We start from the raw sequence: 22,723 nt of genomic DNA, 5'->3' as shown, positions 1-22,723 counted from the left end.
TCAGAGGGTGCAGTGAGAGCCAAGAGGGGCTTAAGGAGGCCCCAGTGCTCTCGCATTGGGTTGCTGAGGTGGGTGCCTGGATGAGCCTTCCATTTTAGCAGGCAGGAGCCTGAGGCCATTATGATGGAGATGGCTTCCTGGTGCCAAACTCCTTTCAGTTGCTCACATCTTGCTTGCAAAATGATCTGCAAGGCTTAAGTATATTCTTGCTCCAGGCAATTTTCCCTGGGATGATGTAAAGAAGGGTGGGGAAATACAACACTTGGTGGGGTAGCTTTAGACTTATTAGACCGTGGAGGAGAGTGTTTCTTAGTGCCTAGGGAATTTTCCAGATGCCCCCGAAGTGCAGTTGCTCATAGCTCACTTGGTGGGGAGCTTCCTGACTTGGCAGGTACAAGACTCTCTACCCTGAAGGAGGATCAAGGCCTTTGCGTATTTTCAGTGAAATGCTTTTAAAGGAGTGGCATTACCAGAGTTCAGATGGAAACTCATTCTTCATCCTAGCCAAGAGGCTCAGCCAGGTCAGGGATACACAATATGCAGGCCCTGGTGCAAAATGAAAATGTAGGCTCCTTTGTTCAGATGGGGTTAAGGGTTTAAGATGGCTCAACAGTTAAGAGCGCTGCTTGCTCTTCCAGAGGACCCGGGTTCAATTCTCAGCCCCTGTATAGCAACTCACAACTGTCTGTAACTCCGATTCAAGGGGACTGGATACCTTCTTCTGACCTCCTGGGTACCAGACATTCTTTTTCTAAAATAGCTGCCCTTAACCACACTGAAAATGCTCAGGAAACATTTGTGTTAGGACTTTGTCCTTCAGCTCATGATGTTAACCAAGCTTCGTGAGACAATTTGGGTTCATCAATCTTGTAAATGGTCATCTAACTTGTGAAGCTTGGTTCCCATGACTATCGACTGTAATATGACCAAGACCCAAGTTGGGCTCAGAGGACATATATGATCAAGTTATGACTGCTGTCCTTAGAGAGTGAATGCTTTAACACTGAAAAGAAATGGACAATGATCTTTTCATAAACAACAGCAAAACAAACAAAAACAACAAAATACTTACAAAGAAAAAACAGAGGTCTTTCTTCCCTACTGTGGCCTGACTGACAACTGACTAGAAAGTTCTATTAAGTGGCAGCCTCCTTGACCTTGCCAGACTCTTGATCACCAGGTCCACCTGTGGTGACTATAGTTTATTTGCAGCAGTTGTTTTCCGTGTTATTTCTTCCTACCCTGCTTGCCTTTCTGAGTGGCCCATTGGAAACAACACTGCAAGGAGGTCGAGTCTTGCAGTGAAAGTTTAGGACATTCAAGGCTGAGAGAAATGAGCAGAATTTGGGATGGTCTGCACTCTGAAAATGGCCTTCAATGGCTTCCTTGTTACCACACTGAAAAGAGGGTCTGGGTAAAATATTTTAGCCCTTTCTTCGTGTTCTATCAGCTTTACTCCTTCTCTTAAGATAGATCCGGCTACAATCCTGAAAACCCAGAATGTTCCGAATGTGGCTGTATGGTAGAAATGGCCAGCTTTTCAACAGCATCGGTGATTTGGCCCATGCAAAGAGATTTGTTTCTTAGACACATGAATTGTTTGAGAAACAGGCTGCTCTTGCTCCAGATGGGTCTCCATTCTTTCCCAGCCCTCACACAAAGCTTACACAGTAGAAACAGCTATGGACACCAGAGGATGCTGAAACCTTGTGTCAGGACCCTCAGTTCCTCTCAGATTCCACATAGGGGTGCCGCCTGGGGTGTCCTGGTATCCAGGGAGACCCCTCGTCACCTGGGAGTATCATCAGGACATCCACCGAGTCCCACATATCCCCTATCAGAGCGTATTAGTCATTAGAGACTGTGGGTCTTGGGCAGCAGCATCTTGGCTGTGACCATGGTTGGTGACGGAGTCACTTTTCAGTGTGAATGGGTGAGAACTGGGAGGCTGTTCTTGATGGAACTGGAGGAAAAGATCAACATTTCTGTTCCTTGTTCTCTTCCGTCTCCATTCTCGGAGCCTTCTTACAGCTGTACGTGGACATTGGTAACCTGACCATGACCCATATCCAGGACAGCTAAGTAGGACCAGCTCACTCTTAGGGTTCAGTATTGGAGAAGAAACTGTTCTGGTCACCTTCTAGCCAGATTCTCCGTGCCTCCCCAAACTTACGTTTATAGAACCCCACGTTTCACTCCATACAGTGATGAGACTCTGCATTCTATGCTTATGAACCTCTGTATACCACTAGAAGCCAAGAAACGTCTCATCATTCTCGTAGGGCCCAGAGTAGATCCTGGAGAGCGTGTTGTGACTTACAGCGACAACCCATCCCAGGATGCCATGCTGACATTCTCTGCCCACGTCTACCTGGAACCTCCCTTCCTCTCCACAGATCTCCAGGACTTTAAGTTAGATGTGCAGCATGTGATTGAAGTGGACGAGGGGAACACAGCTGTCATTGCCTGCCACCTGCCAGAGAGCCACCCAAAAGCCCAGGTCCGGTACAGCGTCAAACAGGAGTGGCTGGAAGCCTCTAGAGGTAAGGAACGGGCAAGAACTGCAAGACCAAGCCCAGGATCCCTGACTTCCGATTGCTTTCATTTGATTCATTGCTGTTGCTTCCTCCCTGAGTCCCCATGATCATGTTGACAGCCCCAACCTCAGGCTAGCCAGATGTCCTCTGCTCTAATATTTGGCTCTAAAAGATGCCATGGGGACAGTTTCCATGATGGAGTTTCTCTGTCCTGTCTTGCAGACTTTAACTCATCTTGTGGGGCCCTGGAAAGCGCTGGCAAGCTGTTGCTATTTGATCAGGCACTCAGCACATGGCTGGTTCCAGATGCTGTCTGCTCAAGCCCCTGGCACCAGGCATGGAGAGAAAAGCTGCCTGACAAGCTCAGAGTCCTCAGATCTTCAGCGTTCCCTCCTGGGGGGAATCTTCCCCCACGTGGTCTTTGGTGGGCCCTCACAGCTGCCCCAATTTCCTGGGCACAGGGATAATCTCAGCTCTCACAGCTTTCTGCTCAGACCACAGTGGACAGAATGGCTAATCTAGGGGAGGCCACAGTTTGGTCCACAGCCAACAGGGAAGAGTATATCCACTAAAATTAAGTCAACCTCCTCCACAACAAACTTACATGTAAGGCCAAGTTGACCTAACTTGCCCTGACCTTGTAGCTCAAAATGCGTACCTTTCATATTATAGAATTTCTTTGCTTATGAAAGGAACATATGCTTATGATAGGTATCTTAGGAGGAAAATTGAAACTCAGAAAAGAAAGATCACTTCTTTTGAAATGTAAGCACCCTGATCCAACCACTCAGAAATAACGGTGAGGAGAGAAGAGACGATGGGAGTTCAAATCCCTGTTCCTCGGCAGAGGCTTGGCAGCAGTCCTGGGCAAGATTCATTCCATCTGGCATTTGCCTAAGCAGCTCACACCTGGGTGGCCCAACAGCAGGCAGGCACCAAGCTTGGTGACACCATGGCTCCCAGGAAGGGCCACCAGGATGGAGCTCAGAGCTGACTGATGGCCAGGAAGCCTGGCAGAGAGCTCTGCCTGCCAGGAAACTGAGGGCCACCCCGTCGCTGGGCTGTCCAGAAGTTGTGAGTCTGCCTCCTGCCTAACAAACCTGAACACTTGCTTCAGGCCCCACCCACAGCACTCAAAGCCTGTCAGGCCAGTGAAGCCCAGGATCACTAGCATAGAGAGGACATTGGCTCTGGATTGGAATTCCTCTCCAGCAGAAGAAATGCATAGTGAGGTGGCCTAGAGTGGTGGCAGTGACACAGATGGGCAAGAAGTGCTAAAATCAATTCCACAAACTCATCTTTTCCCCATTTGTGTGGCATGAGCCTCAATCTTAATAGGATTTTAGCAGCATAGTTTCTGCTTTTTTTCCCCCGTCCTTCAAGACAGGGTTTCTCTGTGTATCCCTGGCTGCCTTGAACTCAGAGATCAGCCTGCTTCTGCTTCCCAGGGTGCTGGGATTAAAGACACGCCCCACCACTGCCACATTACATTCGGCCTCTTTCTAAGTGACCTACGTGTGGATGAACTCCTCAAGATCACGCTGTGTCAGTAGATTCTGAGCGGAAGCCCAGGTTGATGCTGAGCCCTGCATCCTTTCTACCCTCCCCCAGCTCCCTTGAGAGTGTAAGATGAACCTCACAGCCAAGTGCTAACTCAAGGGCATTCATCCAAGCAGTTCACGGACCTGTAGTCTAGTTAGCTCCGTATGCTGGCACCCTGCCGACACGGTACCAAGTTTTATGTGGAGAACAGCATTTCAGGCTTTGCTTTATTCTCTCTGGGGCCCCTTAACTCGAGGGGACTTTCAGACTGTAAGATTCTGTGCCCAAACCCACCTCATCTTCCTTCTCCCTTAACCTCTCCACAGACAACTACCTGATCATGCCGTCAGGGAATCTCCAAATCGTCAACGCCAGCCAGGAGGATGAGGGCATGTACAAGTGTGCCGCTTACAACCCAGTGACGCAGGAAGTGAAAACCTCCGGCTCCAGCGACAGGCTGCGCGTGCGCCGTAAGGACCAGCCTCTCTTGTCGACAGTGGGGTATTGTGGATAAGGGCCACCGAAGCTGAAAGGAGACAGGGGGATCTGGGGATACCACAAACCAAGTTCAGGGTCGGTGAGCCTAGATGTAGCAACCCAGCCTTGCTCACCAGTGTAGCTCATTGGTGCAGGGAGAAACTCCCGTGCTGTGTTACTTTGCCAGAGAGGTGGGTTTGCTGGGTAGGAAGGAAGAGCACAGTGTCTTCATGCAAGCGACACCCTTGTGGATGGCCTCTGGGCCTGCCTTCTGCTCCTAAAGTGTGCCCAGGTGAAAATCTAAGGAGACCCACAGGCTCCTCCTTTTACGTGTGAACATTCTCACTTCTGGGCATCCTCTTAAGGTTTCCCTACACCAGAGGGGATTTTCTCCCATAGTTAACAAAGCTAAAACTTTCTTATCCTCTTCCTGTGGAGACAAAGAGTCTTCAAAACTGTGTTTTCCTGGGTTTTCAAAACCCAGAGCTGCCACAGGCTGGCCTGGCTGGCTCATAGCATGAGTCATGGGGCGGGCTCTGTAGGGAGCACCCCCCAGCACAGCAGCACACTGGGAAGCAACTGCCTCTCAGCCATTCTGTGCACCTTCTCCCCAACATGGAGAAAGATGGCTGCTCTCTCTATCCAGCCGTTCTGTGTTTGGGGACCTTGCAGTGTAAAAAAAGTATGACTTTAAACCGTGGCTCCTGCTCTGCTGAGTGGGTTGCTCATCCTGTCAGGGACACAGCAGCTTGGACGCTGAAGACTAGGCGGGGCCTAGCAGGCCTCTGTCTCTCACTTCATCGTCAGACTCGGGGTGCACTGCCTGAAGCCCAGCAGGAAATACTGCCTGTGGCGTTCAGACAGTTTTCCTCTTTGCACGCTTGTTTCTCTGTAAGCGCCTCTAGTTAAGAGCTTAAGTTATATTCTCTGTCGGAGAAAAACCTTGCCCCTGGCAAGTGGCATTGCTTTAGCTATGTTGTGAGCCTCAGAGGGGTTGTTTGATCTCAAGCTCATAATCTCCGGAACCCTTCTAGGGCTGGGTCATCAGAGACAGGATGGGGGAAGTTCGTGTGTGTGACCATTTCCTTCTTCCCTCTCCAGGGTCCACCGCTGAGGCTGCCCGCATCATTTACCCGCTGGAAACCCAGACTGTCATTGTCACCAAAGGCCAGAGTCTCATACTGGAATGTGTGGCCAGTGGGATCCCGCCACCTCAAGTCACGTGGGCCAAGGATGGGTCCAGTGTCGCCGGCTACAACAAGACTCGCTTCCTGCTGAGCAACTTGCTTATTGACACTACCAGCGAAGAGGACTCAGGCACCTATCGCTGTATGGCTAACAACGGGGTTGGGGAACCCGGCGAAGCTGTCATCCTCTACAATGTCCAGGTCTTTGGTGAGCATCCCCATGGATTCTTCCTCTTTAATCTTCCCCTCTGACATTGATGGTGGTTCCAGGGTTATGTTGTGAAAGGCCATAGTGGGGAAGCACATAAGAAAGAAAGAGTCTTAGATCTCAGGGCTAGGGCCCTGGGTCCTGGTGTGCTCTTTAGTCACCTAGACACATTACCACACACACACAACACACACACAACACACACACTCACACACACCTCTCATAGGAAGAGTCCCACTGCCAAGGAGGAGGAAGCCACTCAAAGGCAGTGTCTCATTCCAGGCTTTGTAGTCCTTGGGGTGGGAAAATGCAACCCTCCACGTTCTGATCTGTTTTCTCCACAGAACCCCCCGAGGTCACTGTGGAGCTGTCCCAGCTGGTCATCCCATGGGGCCAGAGTGCAAAGCTCACCTGTGAGGTTCGCGGGAACCCCCCACCCTCTGTGCTGTGGCTGAGGAATGCCGTGCCCCTCACCTCCAGCCGGCGCCTCCGGCTGTCTCGCAGAGCCCTGCGCGTGGTCAGTGTTGGGCCTGAGGACGAAGGCGTGTACCAGTGCATGGCTGAGAATGAAGTGGGCAGTGCCCATGCTGTGGTCCAACTGAGAACTGCCCGGCCAGGTGAGTGTAAGCAGCCCCGAGGTCAGCGACTCCAGCTGAGCAGGTCTACAGCCCTTTCCTCAAGTACACTCAACCTTAGTGACTTGCGGTTGCAAGATCAAAACCGCACTCCCGTATTAGTAAATCAAGTGTGCAAATTTCCATTTGTGAATATGACCTCTTTGGTGGGAATTTCAAAAGTGAATTAGCTTTCCAAGTTTGTGGGCTTCTGTGATTATGCAGAATCAAGCTTAAAAACCAGGACTTTAAGACAAGGGCAAGTAGGTCCTTCCTTTTTAGCAGTTGTCCCTTGTGTCCCTGGTGGGGCACCTATTGTGAGTTGTCCCTTGTGTCCTTGGTGGGGCACCTATTGTGAGTTGTCCCTTGTACTGCTGGGGCACCGATTGTGAAGGAATGAAGCACACGAGAAAGACACCCTCTACTGAAAACACTTCCTGTAAAGGAGGCAAAACCAGGAAAGAATTTGAGAGAAGACTACAGGGGATGACTGTGTGTGTGATCATTATGAGCTCTCAACATCCGATGGGGGTGGTGTATAGTGGGGTTGAGACAGAGGCTGGGAAAGTCTGAGGATGGAATTGTTACCACGCTGCTCTTGCTTCTAGAGTCTCAGAGAGCATTCCCAATTGAGTTCATGACTCCAGTCACCTCGGTAGAGAAGGAGAAGACTGCCATTGTGTGTAGTGTTAAAGTTTCATGGTGAAAGGACATGTTCCCAGCCCAGCATAACAAAATGGGATAATTTGTGTGTGCTTGTTCATCGCTGTAAGAGATGCCCTAGGGGAACAACTTTGAAGAACTGGCTTTTTCTTCTCCTCTGTTATTCCACTGGGCCTTTAGCCTATAAGATGGCAGTTCCTATGTTAAAGGCGGGTCTTTCCTTTGGTTAAACCTCTCAGGAAACACCTTAAATCTCTAAACCCAGAGGTGTGCTTTCCTAACCTCCAATGTGTTTCTCAACCAAGCCAAGCTGACATTCAAGATTAACCATCGCAAGTCCGCCCTCAACTGGAGGACCCAAGTTCAGTTCCCAGAACCAATGTCAAGTAGCTTACCACTCCCTGTAACTCTAGTTCAGGAGCTCTGGCTCCCTCTTCTGGTTCCCAAAGGCTTCTGCACTCACATAGTGCACATAAACTCATACAGGTGCATACACACAAATAAAAAATAAATTTTAAAAAAAGTCCAAGTTCAAAGTCTCTTCTGAGACTCGAGACAAGCTCTCTGCTATGAGCTACAGAATAGATTAGCATTATGCTTTCCATTCACAACAGCACAGAGTAAACACAGTCATTTCAAAAAGATGGAGTGGCGTAGAAAGGAGAGATAGGAACAAAGCAAAACCCAAACCCAACAGGATGAGTCTTCAGACCCATAGCTCTGTATCCAGTATGTAGGCAGCATGGACATGGACCTCGGCAGGCTTGGGCATTTGCAGCCCACCTGCCCCGCCTCTCGTGTTAGCGCCTTGCATTCCTTGGCAAGCATTCCGTGTTTGAGGGTATCTCTCACTTTCTTGGAGCTCTGTTGTAGCCCATGGTTGCACGTGCCACTGTCTGAAGGGCTCCCCGCAGGGACTGTGATTTTGTTCTGCACTGCCCGGTCTCTCGGGCCTTCCTCTTGGGAGGAAGTTTCTGTGACCTCACAGCTCTTGCACTCTGCCTATCTACACAACTCGTCCCTTGTGGATGGCACTAAGGTCTTTGGTTTGCTCAGGTAACAACCTATCCCATCTGGAACCCAGCTACAACAGAGTGGTCAATGGATGTTTGAATGTCTGGGTGAAGGAGAAACACTTCCCAAAGTGACCCCGTGTGACCAGGTTGTCCCAGAGAGGTCTCATCTCAAAGCAAAGTCTTTACACACTTGAGGCCACCCTGAGTGGGGTAAAGCCATTTCTTGACATGCTTTCAAGATGTCTTTTGTACCAACTTGGTACAAAATATGTGGCTTCCTCTGAATGGCTCTGATGGCTTTAACCACCTCCATGGCCAAATGTTTGTTTTTCAAATGGTTTTGCGGTCCTTTTTTTCCTAACTCGCTATAGACCTTGTAAAATCAACTAGCACTAAGCATGCCATGGGCTGGATGCTGACCCCCTTGTAATTTCCTTTAATTCCTCTGTTGCTTTCAAACTTAGCTTTCGGAGAAGTGTTTGCCACTGTGTTCTCGTTCTATCTTTCCTATCTAAAGTTCTTAAGTCTAGCTTACGTCTGTCTTGTTCTATCTTAAGCAGTCTCTCCTGTCATCCCCATCAGCATCCTGCTTTTCTGGGCTCCCACCAGAGGTCCATTAAGTTCTGTGGACAGCGCCCTAGCTTTCTTAGCACTCAGATTCATTCTCCAGATCCTTCCTATAAATCAGCACCAAAAGGCACAAGAACCACAAGGCAGATTTAACTGTAACCTCAATCCCACTTCTCTGGTGCCAACTTTCTGTGCTCGTCACTTTCTCCAGCCCTGTAGCAGACAAAATAGCACTGAAGGAGAAAACAGCTCATAGGGTGGGAATCATTTGTTTTGGTTCACAGTTTTGGAGGTTTTAGTGCAGAGCTTCCCGATCTGCTGAGTCTGGGAGCAGAGGGAGGAAAAACTTCATGTCAGTTCCTGTGACAGAAATAGTATAGCAGATAGTAAACAGAGAGGAAGGGACTGGGGGGAGGGACAACCTTCAGAAATACGCCACAGTGACCTACTGCCTCCAGAGAGGCCCCAAATCCCCTAAAATGCACTATTGGCTGGAAACCAATCTTTTAACACACGAACCTGTAGGGAATATTTGACATTTAAGCTATCACATCTGAGCCAATGAGATGGCTCAGCAGGTAAAGGCGCTTCCTGCCAAGGCTGAAGACCTGAGTTCAAGCCCCAGGACCCACCCACATGGACAGCCAACTCCCCAAAGTTGTCCTCTGACCACCATATTCACTCTGTGGGGTGCACGCGCGAGCACACACACTTAATAAAATGCAATAAAAATTAAATATAAACCTCAGCACCACTCAAATACACATCCTGAAGACACAGGCAACAGGCTACACAGACGCTGCCTGTTTTCTGCCTTCAAACAGCAGCAAGAGGCCTGATCCAAGTAGACATGCATCCTTTTCCTTCTGGCAGGACAAGGGCACCAGCCTTCTCTTCTGCAGAGTGTGGTTGATGGGGTCTTAGGTTTCCTCTGATTTTCTTCTGTTTTCTCCCTGGCAGGTGATCAGGGCCACTAACACCTTCCTCCTTCCCTTCTCTTTCCTGCTTGGTCCTCAGACACCACCCTGAGACCCGGGAGGGATGCTAAGCCAGTCGCTGCCACACCTCCCATGCCGCCCTCCAGACCCAGCAGAACTGACCAGATGCTGCAGGAGAAACTAGGGCTTGTTAAGCCTCCCACATCAGTACAACCAACTTCCCTGAAGTGCCTGGGAGAGGAACAAGTCGCTCCTGCAGAGGCCCCCATCATCCTCAGCTCACCCCGAACCTCCAAGACTGATTCCTATGAGCTGATCTGGCGACCCCGGCATGAGGGCAGTAGCCAAGCGCCCATCCTGTACTACGTGGTGAAACATCGTAAGGTATGACCCCGGCGCTGTAGCACCCTCTCCCTGTGAGGCTGAAGGGAATCCCTCGGTCTCCTAACCTGAAGTCAGGCCCCAGTAGGTGCCACAACTGTGCCCTTCTGTTCTCAAATGCCCATCGCTACCTCCTCTTGTAATGCTCATGGCAATACAGACAGGTGGTGGCTCAGAGGCCCACATAGAGCCTCTGTCTGCATGGTGTAAGCTTTGTGTACTTTTTACCTAGAAGTTAATGAAGTCCAGTAATAACTCCCTCCCTCCCATTACCATCACCATCCCCCCCATTTACCCCCACCATGTTTTGGTGATGCTATTTCAATTTGTTTTCAACCAAAGCAAGCTCTTTTTAAAGCATCCCTGTGGAGACTTTAGCAGGGCAAATGGTTTGTCCAGCCAGGAAAACAAATATCAGGAAGCAAAGTAGGCTGTGAACTGCTCTCAGTCCTCAGATACTGAGGTAGCTCCAGTTTAACCAGCAGGCAGTAGAGCCTGGCACGTCACAATATTGAGATCTTAGCTGTTTCCTCCCAACAAAGGCAATCTGTCCAGGGGCTATTGTAGAAGGGTCAGGGAGAGTCTTTTAGATTGCAAGAGGCTGCAGAGACAGAGCTGTGCTGGTCCCATGGTCTTGGATACTGTGATGAGGAGGACCAAGGCCTTCAGGCTGTGGAAGGAAGATAACATTCCTCATAAAACAGCCTTTCCGCCCACCACAGCTTTGTGCTGTTTCTTTCTAATCCCTTCAGATAGTAGAAAAGTGCTGGTTTTTAAATGGATTAAAATTTTTTAGCACCAACAGCCTATTCTAAATGTGGAGTTTATATCCATTTAGAATTCTATTTGTTTATTTATTTATTTATTGCTTATAAAGATGGTTTGTGCACTTGGAAGAAAATGTGGGAATGTGAAATGGAACTGAAAATATTTACCCACTTTTTCCTATTTCAAACGCAAACAGGAAGGCAAGACTACCCTTCCTGGGTGGAGTGTTCTGACCCCGCACAAACCAGGTCCCACTGCAAACACGGCTGGCCTCTCACAGGCTGTCCTTGGCTTTGTCTCGCCCTCCCCGAAGACCTGGGAGCCAGAGAAGTTCCCAGAGACATTAGGTGGTCAGAAAGTTCCTGAGACCAAGCAACACCGTGTACTGCCATGTAGTTTCCCGGGTAGGCATAGGAGGCACCACCATCCCCACCTCTGCCCCACTCCTAGGAACAGCAAAAGGTGTGAAGGGTTTTATGAAAAGTAACAGCCTGGTTTAGCCTGTGTTCCAGGGCAGGGCTGGGCCCCATCTTTATTTTCCTGTGTAATCAGACACCTCCCTGTGAATTGCAGGCCAAAATCAGGGAAGGCCAAGCATGGTACCCAAGAGACAAAAGCCAGTGTGAGAATAAGAATAATATTTTTCAGGCCAATAGGTGGCCCTGAAGCTACCTCCCACAACAGGCAGGCAGGCGGCATTGCACCGGGGTAATCCGGAAATGCCAGGCCGAGGCTGCGTACACCTCCCAGTGTGTGTGACAGTGACTAATTACCCTTGCCTTTTTTATTTTCATTTCTGGGTCCCAGTAGAAGTATGAGGCCAGTTCTGGGAGGACAGAAGGAGGAGGGGGTACAGAGAAGTGACAGTTAAGACAGGGCCCCTGCTGAGTCTGGTTTCCATTAGGCACTGCCCTGTGGAACAGTTGGAGCTTTTAGGTGGACTTGCCAAGGGGGAAAGTATGTCTTGAAAGCCGTTCTTGCTTGTGGTAGTAATATAGCTTAATGGTCGTCACCCAAGAGAGAATATTGGGATCAGAAGTCAGAACTGGGTTGTGTGTTTTTCATGCCCTGTCTTCTGCAGGACATTGGAAATTAGTCCTCTGATTTTCATATCCATGAAACAAGTTTCATCTCCTAGTCCACTGTAGACATGGGCTACTGTGTTTGGGTTTCTAGCACCACTGGGGATTCTCAGTTTGTGAAAACCTTTCCCCTTGGAACAAATCCTGGAAGTCCAATGTTAATGAGCTCAGACCATCCCCTTGCCTTGAATGGGAGGTTTTGTTCTACTCTGGAATACTCTACGTAGGGATGAGAGCTTTTGCCACCAGCTGCTTGCTTTCCTCATCAAACCCCAGCTTCCATTCTGGAAGACATTCTGAGATACATGGAGCTGGCCCCTCTTAAAAGATGGAGGGTTGCATGAAATTATCTCTCGCCATTGCCTTTGGGGTGCCTGGAACCCTGTCATAATTTTTATTAAAAATTCATTTATAATCCTTAACATGGACCCTGTTTTTAAGCTTCAAAAGCGTGGATGGAGAGCAGAAAAAACTAAGTTGAGAAATCTCAGAGGGTGACACATACATAAAGGGAGGAGACAAACGAGCTAGGTGTTTATTTGTTGGGGACCTCACCCTTGCCACGTCATCTAATTTGACCTCAGAATTCCTCAAGACGTCATATTTGCCTTGTTTTAGAAATGAACGGCTCAGGGCTGGGGAGTGAGGGAGTTCGGTCATAGTTATTAAGTTAGGACTTGGAGTTTTCTACTCCCAGACTCCTCGTGGTGGAAGACTGGGATGACTAGCTCTGCAGCCTTGAACAAATTCTTCAGTTCTCTCAGCTTAGGCCCCTTGCCTGTGATGTCAGAGCAGAATAAAGACTGATTGCTGAGACTTGCGGGCGGGTGAGGTAGTGCCCTCACGGCGAGAACACTCTGGTGCGCATCCCATTGATACGGCTTTGGTCATCGTTCTCGGCCGTGTCCCCCTTTATCTGGATGGAAGGTTCTGTGTTTGACTCAGGATGCAAACAGAGTGAACCTTAGAGGAGGAAGTTGCAGGAGACAGGGGAGGGGTGGCCTTAGGTGCAGTTCCCAGCAGTTTGAGCTTGGCTTTCTAGCCATCCTTGCAAGCTTCCCTCATGGGATTATTACTCGAGAGACAAGGAGATGGGACCTACAGTTCCACCTGCTCCCAACTTGGCCCACGGTCCATCCCCTCTTCCTGTCCATGTGGGCTCAGGCTGAAGCCCTCCTGGACGCTAGAGGAGAGGCTGGTCCTTACCCCAGTCACCTTCTTCAGCAGGTCACAAACGCCTCTGATGACTGGACCATCTCTGGCATTCCAGCCAGCCAGCATCACCTCACCCTTACTGGTCTTGATCCTGGAAGTTTATATGAAGTGGAGATGGCGGCCTACAACTGTGCCGGAGAGGGCCAGACGGCCATGGTCACCTTCCGAACAGGTAAAGTCCAAAGTGCCTAGCTCAGAGGTCCAAAGGCCAGGGCAAGTTATAGGAGGCCCCGGTGCAAAATCCTGTTGGCTTTGTACAGCTCTTCATCCACAGCTCTGTCCTCTAGTAACTGCCTCTGTGGACTTATATGCCTGGGCTAACGTGCTTACCTTTCTTCATGTAAGGGATGAGCCTCCTCTCTGGCACCCTGCCATCTCTCCCAAGCACAGGGGCCAATAGTTGAGTTGGCCGAAGCTGGGGATTACACCACACTTTCAATACTCTCAAATCATATTTGTATCATCTCGTCATGGCCCTGGGTAGATCCTTAGGCAAGAAAAGATTTTGATGAGGGAGGGCTCATATTCTCTCTCACTTGCTGTTCTCAATCCCTTCCCTCCCAGGCCGGAGGCCCAAACCTGAGATCGTGGCCAGCAAGGAGCAGCAGATCCAGAAAGATGACCCTGGTGCCAACCCCCAGAGCAGCAGCCAACCTGACCAAGGCCGCCTCTCCCGTAAGCCCAGCAGCAGTTGGGGGCAGGCTATGAGCAATGGGGACAAACTTTCACAGAGGCATGTTGCTGCAGGCTGAATGAGGTTAGGGTTCTGTAGCCCAGGAGTCTGGTGACATATTCTTAGCATCTCCTTAGTAACCACAGTGAAAAACAAAAATTACAGCTTGGAATACTTGGGATAAAATACTAGAATTACTGAGTCTGTGGGTTCAGAGAGCAGCAGTTCTCTGGGGGGAAGAGTAGAAGAAGATTTAGCTCTGGGCCTTCTCCCACGCGGAGGGATATGAAACAAACAGCAGCAGGCAGAGGGCTGGGGGCTGGGAGAATGTACAGGCCCTGTCGGGCCAGGCTGGGTCTAGTCAGCCCACAGCATCATCCCATGGTGTCTCTGTCTTCCTGCATCTTTCCTCTGTGCGTGGCCATCCCAGCCCCAGAAGCTCCAGACAGACCCACCATCTCCATGGCCTCAGAGACCTCTGTGTATGTGACCTGGATTCCCCGCGGCAACGGAGGTTTCCCCATCCAGTCTTTCCGCGTGGAGTACAAGAAGCTAAAAAAAGTGGGAGATTGGATACTGGCCACCAGTGCCATCCCTCCCTCGAGGCTGTCTGTGGAGATCACAGGCCTGGAGAAAGGTAGGGGCCTGGTGTCTCTCTTCCTGGGCCTCTCTGCCCTGGTACCACATGGAGTAGGAGGAACAATAGAGGGTCTTTCCCTTCATCCTTCCCCCTAGTACTCACGGGTGTGGAATCTGTGGTTCTGCCTCAGCCCCTCCTCCTTCCTCTCTCCACAGAAGAGCCCAGAGTCACTTCCTGTGTGGCTTGAGGAGGCTGCACATTCTTATGGGTCCTGTGTAGACCTCTTTGGGGAAGAGCTGATCAGATCTCCCTGGGTTAGGCCTCCGTGGGCAGTGGGGGAATCAACTGTATTTCTGGAACTCAAGGAGGGGTTCTCTGACAGGCATTTCCTACAAGTTCCGCGTCCGAGCCTTGAACATGCTAGGAGAGAGTGAACCTAGTGCTCCCTCCCGGCCCTACGTGGTGTCAGGATATAGTGGCCGTGTATACGAGAGGCCCGTGGCAGGCCCTTATATCACCTTCACGGATGCAGTCAACGAGACCACCATTATGCTCAAGTGGATGGTAAGCAGCCTGGCTACCAACACCATGGGAATGGTCTTCCTCTTACATGTCTGTAAGCTTGGCTCCCCATTTGGTACACCCGAAGGTTCAGATCCCGTGGGGGACCTGGGAGGGTGATAGTCGCTGGAGCTGCTGTTAGCTGTCTCTTGTGACCTGGCTCCCTCTTTCTATTGCATCCCACTTATCCTCCTGCCTTTCACCTGATACCGCAGGGAGTCCCAATACTTGACCAGTGTCACCTTTGTGTTTTCAGGGGGCTCAGGAACCAAAGTCTTGGAATAAGTGCAATTTATTTATTCTAAAAACTCCAGGGCTCATCGGCAAAATAAAATAATGCCCGATCTCTACAGTCTTCTTCAGAGAACCCGGGGGACTTAGTCAGGAATGTTTGCTGGGGCCCCCACAAAGTTCAAACCCTAGGGAGGAGACTGCACAGCTTTGTGGTTTGGCTTTGATGATGTCTCTGATGCACTATCAACATGTCTCTTCTCCATTCCATGTAGTATATCCCAGCCAGTAACAACAACACTCCAATCCATGGCTTCTATATCTACTACCGGCCCACGGATAGCGATAATGACAGTGATTACAAGAAGGACATGGTGGAAGGTAAGATGTGTGGATAGTGTGTCCTTTGTTGACAAAGAGGAGGTCTGGGGTAGGTAAAACCTATCTGTGCTCAGTGTCATTGAGTCATTTATGACACACCTGGAACCATCTAATTAAAAGACTCAGTGTGCTTCTTTTTTAATGACCACAGCAAAGTAGAAACATGGGTGGTCACCAAATAATTCTCCTGTGCCTCCTGTGTTGGTCAGTGGCAATAAACAACCATAGTGACCCCCACTCTCCTTCCCAGGGGACAGGTACTGGCACTCCATCAGTCACCTGCAGCCGGAGACCTCCTACGACATTAAGATGCAGTGCTTCAATGAAGGAGGGGAGAGCGAATTCAGCAACGTCATGATCTGTGAGACCAAAGGTGATTCTCCCGGGGTCCCCTCCTGTCCTGGGAATCCCCATGAGGTTGAGCAGAGTCTTGCTTCCACCCACTCTGGTATCCCTTTCCAAGAATCCCGGACCTCATCAGTCGCCACCCTTCCTATTTCTTTGGACTTTGTGTCGACATGTGTAGGTTACCATCATGACGGCTTCAAGGACTTGAGAATTAACTGACCCATGATCTCATTAGGAATAGACCCCATCTTAAGATGGAAATGTTCCACGTATGATATATTTCTTGGGTTTTTGTATGTATGTATGTTGGTTGGTTGGTTGGTTGGTTGGTTGGTTGGATGGTTGGTTGGTTGGTTGGTTGGTTGGTTTAATTCCACTGCAGCCTGGTAAGATGGGAAGGAGATCTGAACATCAGGAAACTTATTATATATGCATCTTGGCCAAAGTTACACAACCAAGATATGGTAGAACCATCAAACAGTCCCAGATAGCTACAAGCCCAGGCTTCTTTTCTGCACTGATACATTAAACACCCACATGCACTTCTTAAAATGTGTGCATTGCTCAGCCATTCCAGTTTTTAAATACTCAAAATGAGATGAAGCCAAGTATTGCCAGGGACACAATCAGAAGACCACAAAGGAATCCAGAGAAAACAGCACTCGCCTGTGACTGAGACAACAGTGTTCTCTGTCCCATTTTACAGTGCCTTTGGTCACCTCACCAATACTCAGCACCTCCCGTGTGCGCATGGCCTCGGTGCCATGCCCACCAAAGAGAGGGACATATGTGCACACAGCCCAAACTCACATCAGTCTGAACACAGGGTACTCAGGGAACGCAAGCAGCTTCATAAGGCCTTCTTAGGTCTTCAGACTGTCTCTCTAGGCTGGAATGAGGAGGGAGTGGCCTGGGGGACCTGTCAAACCTAAAAAGCGGCTCCAATGGGAGGAGAGGGGGCAGCTTAGGAGAAAGGCCAGAGACACCAGCAGCAGCGGGTCACTGAAGGATGCCAGAGGAGGAGCTAGTGCAGTTTGCAGGGACTGTGAGCCGGAAGAGGTCCTCGTGAGACGTCTTTGTAATAAGGGTCACGGGTGGGCTGAGGGGAGAGAGCTGGGACTCTAAAATAAAGGTGAAAAGAACAGTTTTCATCATTGCTTTTGGGCAGGACATGGGCCAAGTGCATGCTGGGTTGGGGGATAGTAAAGTACTTAAAAGCAAGCTCGGGGTTTTCACTTGGAGCACTGCTCAGGTGACTGCCGTCTATTGGGATGGAGAGGGCAAAAAGAGAAATGGACCACATAGGAATGGAAAAAAGGACTGGGAAAGTTACCATGGCTGATTCTTTGGGGATGCTCAAAGTGTCTGATAGAAGCAGTAGGTGGCAGGGTGGTGGCGCAGGCCTCTAATCCCAGCACTCCGGGAGGCAGAGACAGGTGCACCTCTGTGAGTTCGAAGTCAGCCTGATTTACAAGAGTGAGTTCCAGGACAGGTTCCAATGCTACAAAGGGAAACCCTGTCTCAAAACAAACAAACAAACAAACAAAAAGGTTGCCTGGGTCCAGAGTCCTTAGGACTTAGGAGGATCATGGGAACAGAGCTTACACAGGCTGAAAGGAACTAGGAAGGCCTTCCGGGATCGGAGGAGCAGAAGAAAGGATGAATGGTGCTAGACCAGGAGGCTGTGACATCAGAAAGCAGAGAGAAAAGTGTGTGGCAGAGTTCATGCAGGTTCCCCTGCAGTCGCAAACCCCAGTGAGGAACATTCACATTTACCAGTTATCATCTGTCCTGCAATGTCCCCTGATGTCCTTCTCCACTGCAACCCAAGCTAATAGCTAGTATTTCACATCACCTAGAAGTAGCAAAGCTGTGGGAAGGGTCTTCCGCCAGAGGTCCTTCACGGCTCCCACGCATTTAATTGTGCTTTCAGAAAACACAACTACCCCTGTCCGCTACTCAGTGCTTGGCTCACAAACATGTATGCTGGAATATGTTCCAGGCCACCCCAACAATGCACTTCACGTTAGGTACCAGTGTCACGCTAAGTTACAGATGTGATCCAAATAAGGGCTATCACGACCCCCATCTTGGGAGCTTGGCCCATTTCCTGTATCCATGCATCTGAGGAGTGCTCTGTTTTCCTATTTGTTGTAGAGAAAATGACAGAGAAATCGATACTGATGTGAGTTTTGTCTTCAACTGCAGCTCGGAAAATTTCCGGTCAGCCTGGTCGGCCCCCGCCCTTAACTCTGCCCCCACCACAGCCTCCACCCCTCGAAACCATGGAGCGGCCAGTGGGCACTGGGGCCATGGTGGCACGTGCCAGTGACCTGCCCTATCTGATTGTGGGAGTTGTTTTGGGCTCCATCGTCCTCATCATCGTGACTTTCATCCCCTTCTGCCTCTGGAGGGCCTGGGCTAAGCAGAGTGAGTACCACACCTCAGCACAGACAGGAACAAGCTGGGGGAGGGAGGAGGTCTCTCAGCCCAACAAGCAGGCAAGTTCCCAGGCTGGACCTCCTTGATGGCTCAAGCTACCAGGTGACCCCAGAGGTCCCACAGAAATAGGGACTATCTGAGGCAAGCCCTCTCGGCTTCTTCCCTCTCGGCTTGCAGATGTCTATCCAGAGCAAAGTATTCTATCACACCTCTGGCTCTTGGTGTTTACCTGCTTTGTTCTTTTCCAGTGTCTGAAACTGTTTCTCAAACACATGTTCGTATACAAACTGCCCCCACCTCTTTCCATTTTTTGCTATTCCATCCAGCAGGGGCTGCCTTGAGCCTTCCTTTCCTCGTGGGCTAACCTGACTTGCCTGCTAATTTCTGCTTCAAATAGCAATAACCTCAGCTGACTCCCCTACTAAACAATGGCCCTTCTCACCCATCGTTGCTCCCTAAGCCATTGCCCCATTGTCTTTCTATTTTCTTCACCCAAAAGAAGAAATGGGAGATGAGAAGTCTCAGAAAAAGCATCGTCAGGCTTTTGGACAGTCATCTCCCTGCCTACAGCCTCTGACATGGTGAGGGGGAGGCTTTTCCCAGGAGGCTAAGTATACTTCTGTCTTCTGCTCTTCAGAACATACAACAGATCTGGGTTTTCCTCGAAGCGCCCTCCTGTCTTCCTCCTGCCAATACACCATGGTGCCATTGGGCGGACTTCCAGGCCATCAAGCCAATGGGCAGCCTTACCTCAGTGGCATCAATGGACGGGCCTGTGCCAGCCGACTGCACGGAAGCCGGGGATGCCCTGTGGCTGTAGCGGGCTGTCCAGGCAGGAAACCTCAGCGTCACTTCCCAGGAGAGCTTGCACAGGTAATGGGCTCGTGAGTGTGGGCCCCAGGTGCGTATATGGAGGACAATGAGCTGCCCCTTGGGCCTTCTCCCTGTACATCCAGAGCTGCTGGGCTGGGCTCCCTACAGTCAACCACAGCTCACCCCGCTCAACAGTGAGCTCTGGGAGGTTGCTTGGACTCCTGGCATGACCTTTCCTTCTCCTGTCCTTCAGCAGCAGGAAGATGCCAGCAGCCCACTTAGGCAGACCATTGTTGGCAGTGGATATGACCCTCAGAGCCAGCAGGCTGTCAGGTAACCAGGCCCTTCCCAACCCTGCTTTTAGTCCCAAGCCCCAGAGCCTCCCATACTCTTTAGCTCCTTGTGACCAAAGTCTCACTCAGAGTCAAGCAACGCTTCTTGCAAGGATCCCCAAGTTTGCCATTTGTGCTTCCCATAGCAATTACCCCATGGGCAAGTGCTGCGTGCACAGTTATGATGCCCTTCCTGCTCAGTTGCCCCGTGGGTGAGGTGCTGTGTGCCCAGTTATGATGCCCTTCCTGCTCAGTCACTCCATGAACGAGGCGCTGTGTGCACAGTTTCTCTCTTCTTGCTTGGGGGCTTCAGCTGTTTCTCAGCACCTGTTGCTCACTGACTCACCCAAACCCTTGAGATAGAACCGATTTTGCCTGCAGGCCCCTGAACAATGTTTGCCATCTCCCACTAAACTATCACTGGTTGAATTAAGTGTGGCACCTCCTGGTGTTCACAGGGGAATGGTGTGTGCTCTCAGCTCTGACCTGATCAGACACCTTTATTTTTTTTTTTTTTTTTTTTTTTTTTTTTGGTTTTTCGAGACAGGGTTTCTCTGTGGTTTTGGAGCCTGTCCTGGAACTAGCTCTTGTAGACCAGGCTGGTCTCGAACTCACAGAGATCCGCCTGCCTCTGCCTCCCGAGTGCTGGGATTAAAGGCGTGCGCCACCACCGCCCGGCGATCAGACACCTTTAGATGGGAGGAAAGGAGCCAGAGCCTGAGAGGCCAGGCTCATTCTGCCCTGCCTTACCCATCCCATCTACTCTTGTACGATGCAGAGGTCCCAAGTCGAGCTCTGAGGAAGGCCCTTTCTTATACACATTGCCTGATGACTCAACTCACCAGCTGCTCCAACCTCAAGACTGCTGTCACCTCCAGAAGCAACCTGTCACCACGTGCCAGACAGCAATGAGGAGGGCACCCGAGGGTCCTGGCCTGGAAGTTTCGTGGGATCCTCCATATCACTCAGGTCAGTCAGGGGCAACAGGGAGAAACTGTCTGATGTGGTCACCCATAAGCCAGGAATGGCTTCAAGGAAAAGGGACCGCTGTCTTCAAGGAAGCATTTTGGAGTTGGGGTGAATGGCTGCTCGCTCCCTTTTGCTACTAAGGGCCTGGGGAGGTAGGGGGTGCTGCCAGGTTAGTCTAATTCCACTGTCGCTGCGATCCTCAAAGGCAGAGAAGAAAGACATTCTGTAATTCCAAAGGAGGAAGCCTGTTTGGTCTCTCCATTTCAGGTTCAGGGCCATTCGCAGAGTCTGCCTCTCATCACATGGCGGCCTCTCTAATCCCTTGCTCTGTTGAGTCATGTCTTAATTGGGGAGTGGTTCTCATCAGTCATCAGGGAGCCATGTTCATACACACGTCACCCTTGAACCGTGTGCTTCACAGAACTTGTTCTTCCAGGGGCCACCCGAGGACTTGGTTGGGAGCCTTTGGTACTTCAGAGGATTAGCTGGTTTCTCTTAGCTTCTGGGATGTACATACCAATTCCAGGTCCATCCTGAACCATCTGTAGGACATTAAGTTCTAAAAGAGCATCAGCTCCCAGAGTCAGACCAATCATCATGAAAATAATATTTGGCTGGACAAGGGGAATGGATTGTAGCACCACAGCCTGAACCTAGAAAGAGTTGGGTCTCCCTTTGTGTCTCGTGCACATAGCCAATGGCCACAAGCAGCGTGTTTTAGACTCTAAAGCACTCTAAAGCTGTTTAGACTCTCTGGTCCCAACATGGGTGGTTAGTAAGTGGTCCTCTCCTTCCTGGGCCAGGGTGACCAGTGTGACCAGTGTGGCTAACCACTGATAACAAGTAATTAGCTCAAGACTCTTTGGACAGTCTGGATTTTAATGTTGCCTACTTTTTTCTCCCCGCAGGGCCCCGGTGCTGTTTGGGCCTTGTACCAGTTGAAGAAGTAGACAGTTTTGACTCCTGCCAAGTGGGTGGAGGAGACTGGTGTCCCCAGCACCCTTCCTACACAGGACAGGACCTTGGGGTACGGCTTTCTCCCAGCCCATCAGTTCATGTATCTTTTGAAACACCGCCTCCGACAATTTAGGCTGAAGCCAATATCCCAGAAAGACTATATATTGTTGTTGTTTTCAAAGAGACAGAGAAAATTGGTATTTATTTTTCTATTATAGCCATATTTATATATTTATGCACTTGTAAATAAATGTATATGTGTTTCTATAATTCCGGAGAGATAGGGAATCCTCCCCTTTATGGCACAAGGAGGAAAACAAGCAGCAAGACAACTCAAGTCCAGTGGCACAGATTGACAGGCTTCAGGTGGCCCCCGGAACCTGCAGCTGCCTGAGGCTGTTGGCGGAAGGACCCTAAGTGCCCTGCTCACAAAGAGCCAGCAGGAGGAAAACACCAAAAGCTGTGCTGCAGCAGACTGGAGCCAGAGGAAAGCCACTCGGACTTGGTGGCACAGGACACATTTTCAAGATGCCATGAGAAAAGGCCCAGATGTGTACAGCACAGTAAACCTTAAGGACCATCCAGAGTCAATAATCTGTGACAACATATCTCTGTAAAAACAAACACTGTAACTTCTAAATAAATGTTTAGTCTTCTGTAACCTTCAGCCGAGTCATGTGTGAGTCAACGCTTTCTTTAGCGGGTGGGAGTCCTGTCTCGGAGTACCAGCAGAAAATAACTGCTCGTTGACATCTCTAACCCATCAAGTGATAAACTCTGCAAACAGCAGCAGATGGTTTTCATGTTTTTGAATTTTTAAACAATGAGCATTGTGTTTGACTCGTGTAAAATGACATTCGTAACTGTTTCCTCCAGGAGGGAATACGCGGACAGAGCGGAGCAGGTTCCTGCTCTCTTCCTGGACCGGAGGTGATTGTCTGCCAATTGCGGGAATGAAACTGATCCTTCTTAGGGAGGTGTGCATGCGTGCGTGCGTGTGTGTGTATGTGTGTGTATTCACCATTCATTTTAATGCTGTGCTACATATGAACATGTGGTCCCCTCATTCTAAAGTTACCATTCAATGCTGGAGGAGTCGACTCATTTCAAGCCAACATTTATTTAGTGTTGTTCCACAAAAGATCATCCATAGGTTGGCGTGTGCCTGTCTGTGTGTGTGTGTATGTGTGTTTGTGTGTGTTTGTCTGTATAAACTTAAAACCTTTATGCGTGGAACT

At 49.9% G+C, this 22,723-nt stretch overlaps 1 protein-coding gene across 5 annotated transcripts in view; it reads left to right on the top strand.

The window, feature by feature from the left end:
• The window catches only part of Boc (BOC cell adhesion associated, oncogene regulated), a 78,428-nt gene extending 56,276 nt beyond the window's left edge, over positions 1-22,152 (top strand). For 2 of the 5 annotated variants that reach the window (XM_057765257.1, XM_057765256.1), the window contains 16 exons: positions 2,397-2,543; positions 4,406-4,549; positions 5,658-5,951; positions 6,296-6,568; positions 9,832-10,136; positions 13,208-13,370; positions 13,763-13,873; positions 14,302-14,508; positions 14,834-15,015; positions 15,519-15,624; positions 15,875-15,997; positions 18,181-18,402; positions 19,052-19,287; positions 19,481-19,560; positions 20,338-20,528; positions 21,437-22,152. In XM_057765257.1, the coding sequence (XP_057621240.1) occupies positions 2,397-2,543; positions 4,406-4,549; positions 5,658-5,951; positions 6,296-6,568; positions 9,832-10,136; positions 13,208-13,370; positions 13,763-13,873; positions 14,302-14,508; positions 14,834-15,015; positions 15,519-15,624; positions 15,875-15,997; positions 18,181-18,402; positions 19,052-19,287; positions 19,481-19,560; positions 20,338-20,528; positions 21,437-21,618 (2,966 nt within the window). In that variant the 3' untranslated portion in view covers positions 21,619-22,152. The remainder of the gene's footprint in view (positions 1-2,396; positions 2,544-4,405; positions 4,550-5,657; positions 5,952-6,295; positions 6,569-9,831; positions 10,137-13,207; positions 13,371-13,762; positions 13,874-14,301; positions 14,509-14,833; positions 15,016-15,518; positions 15,625-15,874; positions 15,998-18,180; positions 18,403-19,051; positions 19,288-19,480; positions 19,561-20,337; positions 20,529-21,436) is intronic. The other 3 variants (XM_057765260.1, XM_057765258.1, XM_057765259.1) reach the window with 3 other exon arrangements.
• Positions 22,153-22,723: the final 571 nt, after the last annotated feature.

The sequence above is a fragment of the Chionomys nivalis genome, chromosome 3 (assembly GCF_950005125.1).
Source record: "Chionomys nivalis chromosome 3, mChiNiv1.1, whole genome shotgun sequence".
NCBI lineage: Eukaryota > Metazoa > Chordata > Mammalia > Rodentia > Cricetidae > Chionomys > Chionomys nivalis.
Note: the sequence above shows the minus strand (reverse complement) of the source record. Positions and strands in the feature narration are given on the sequence as shown.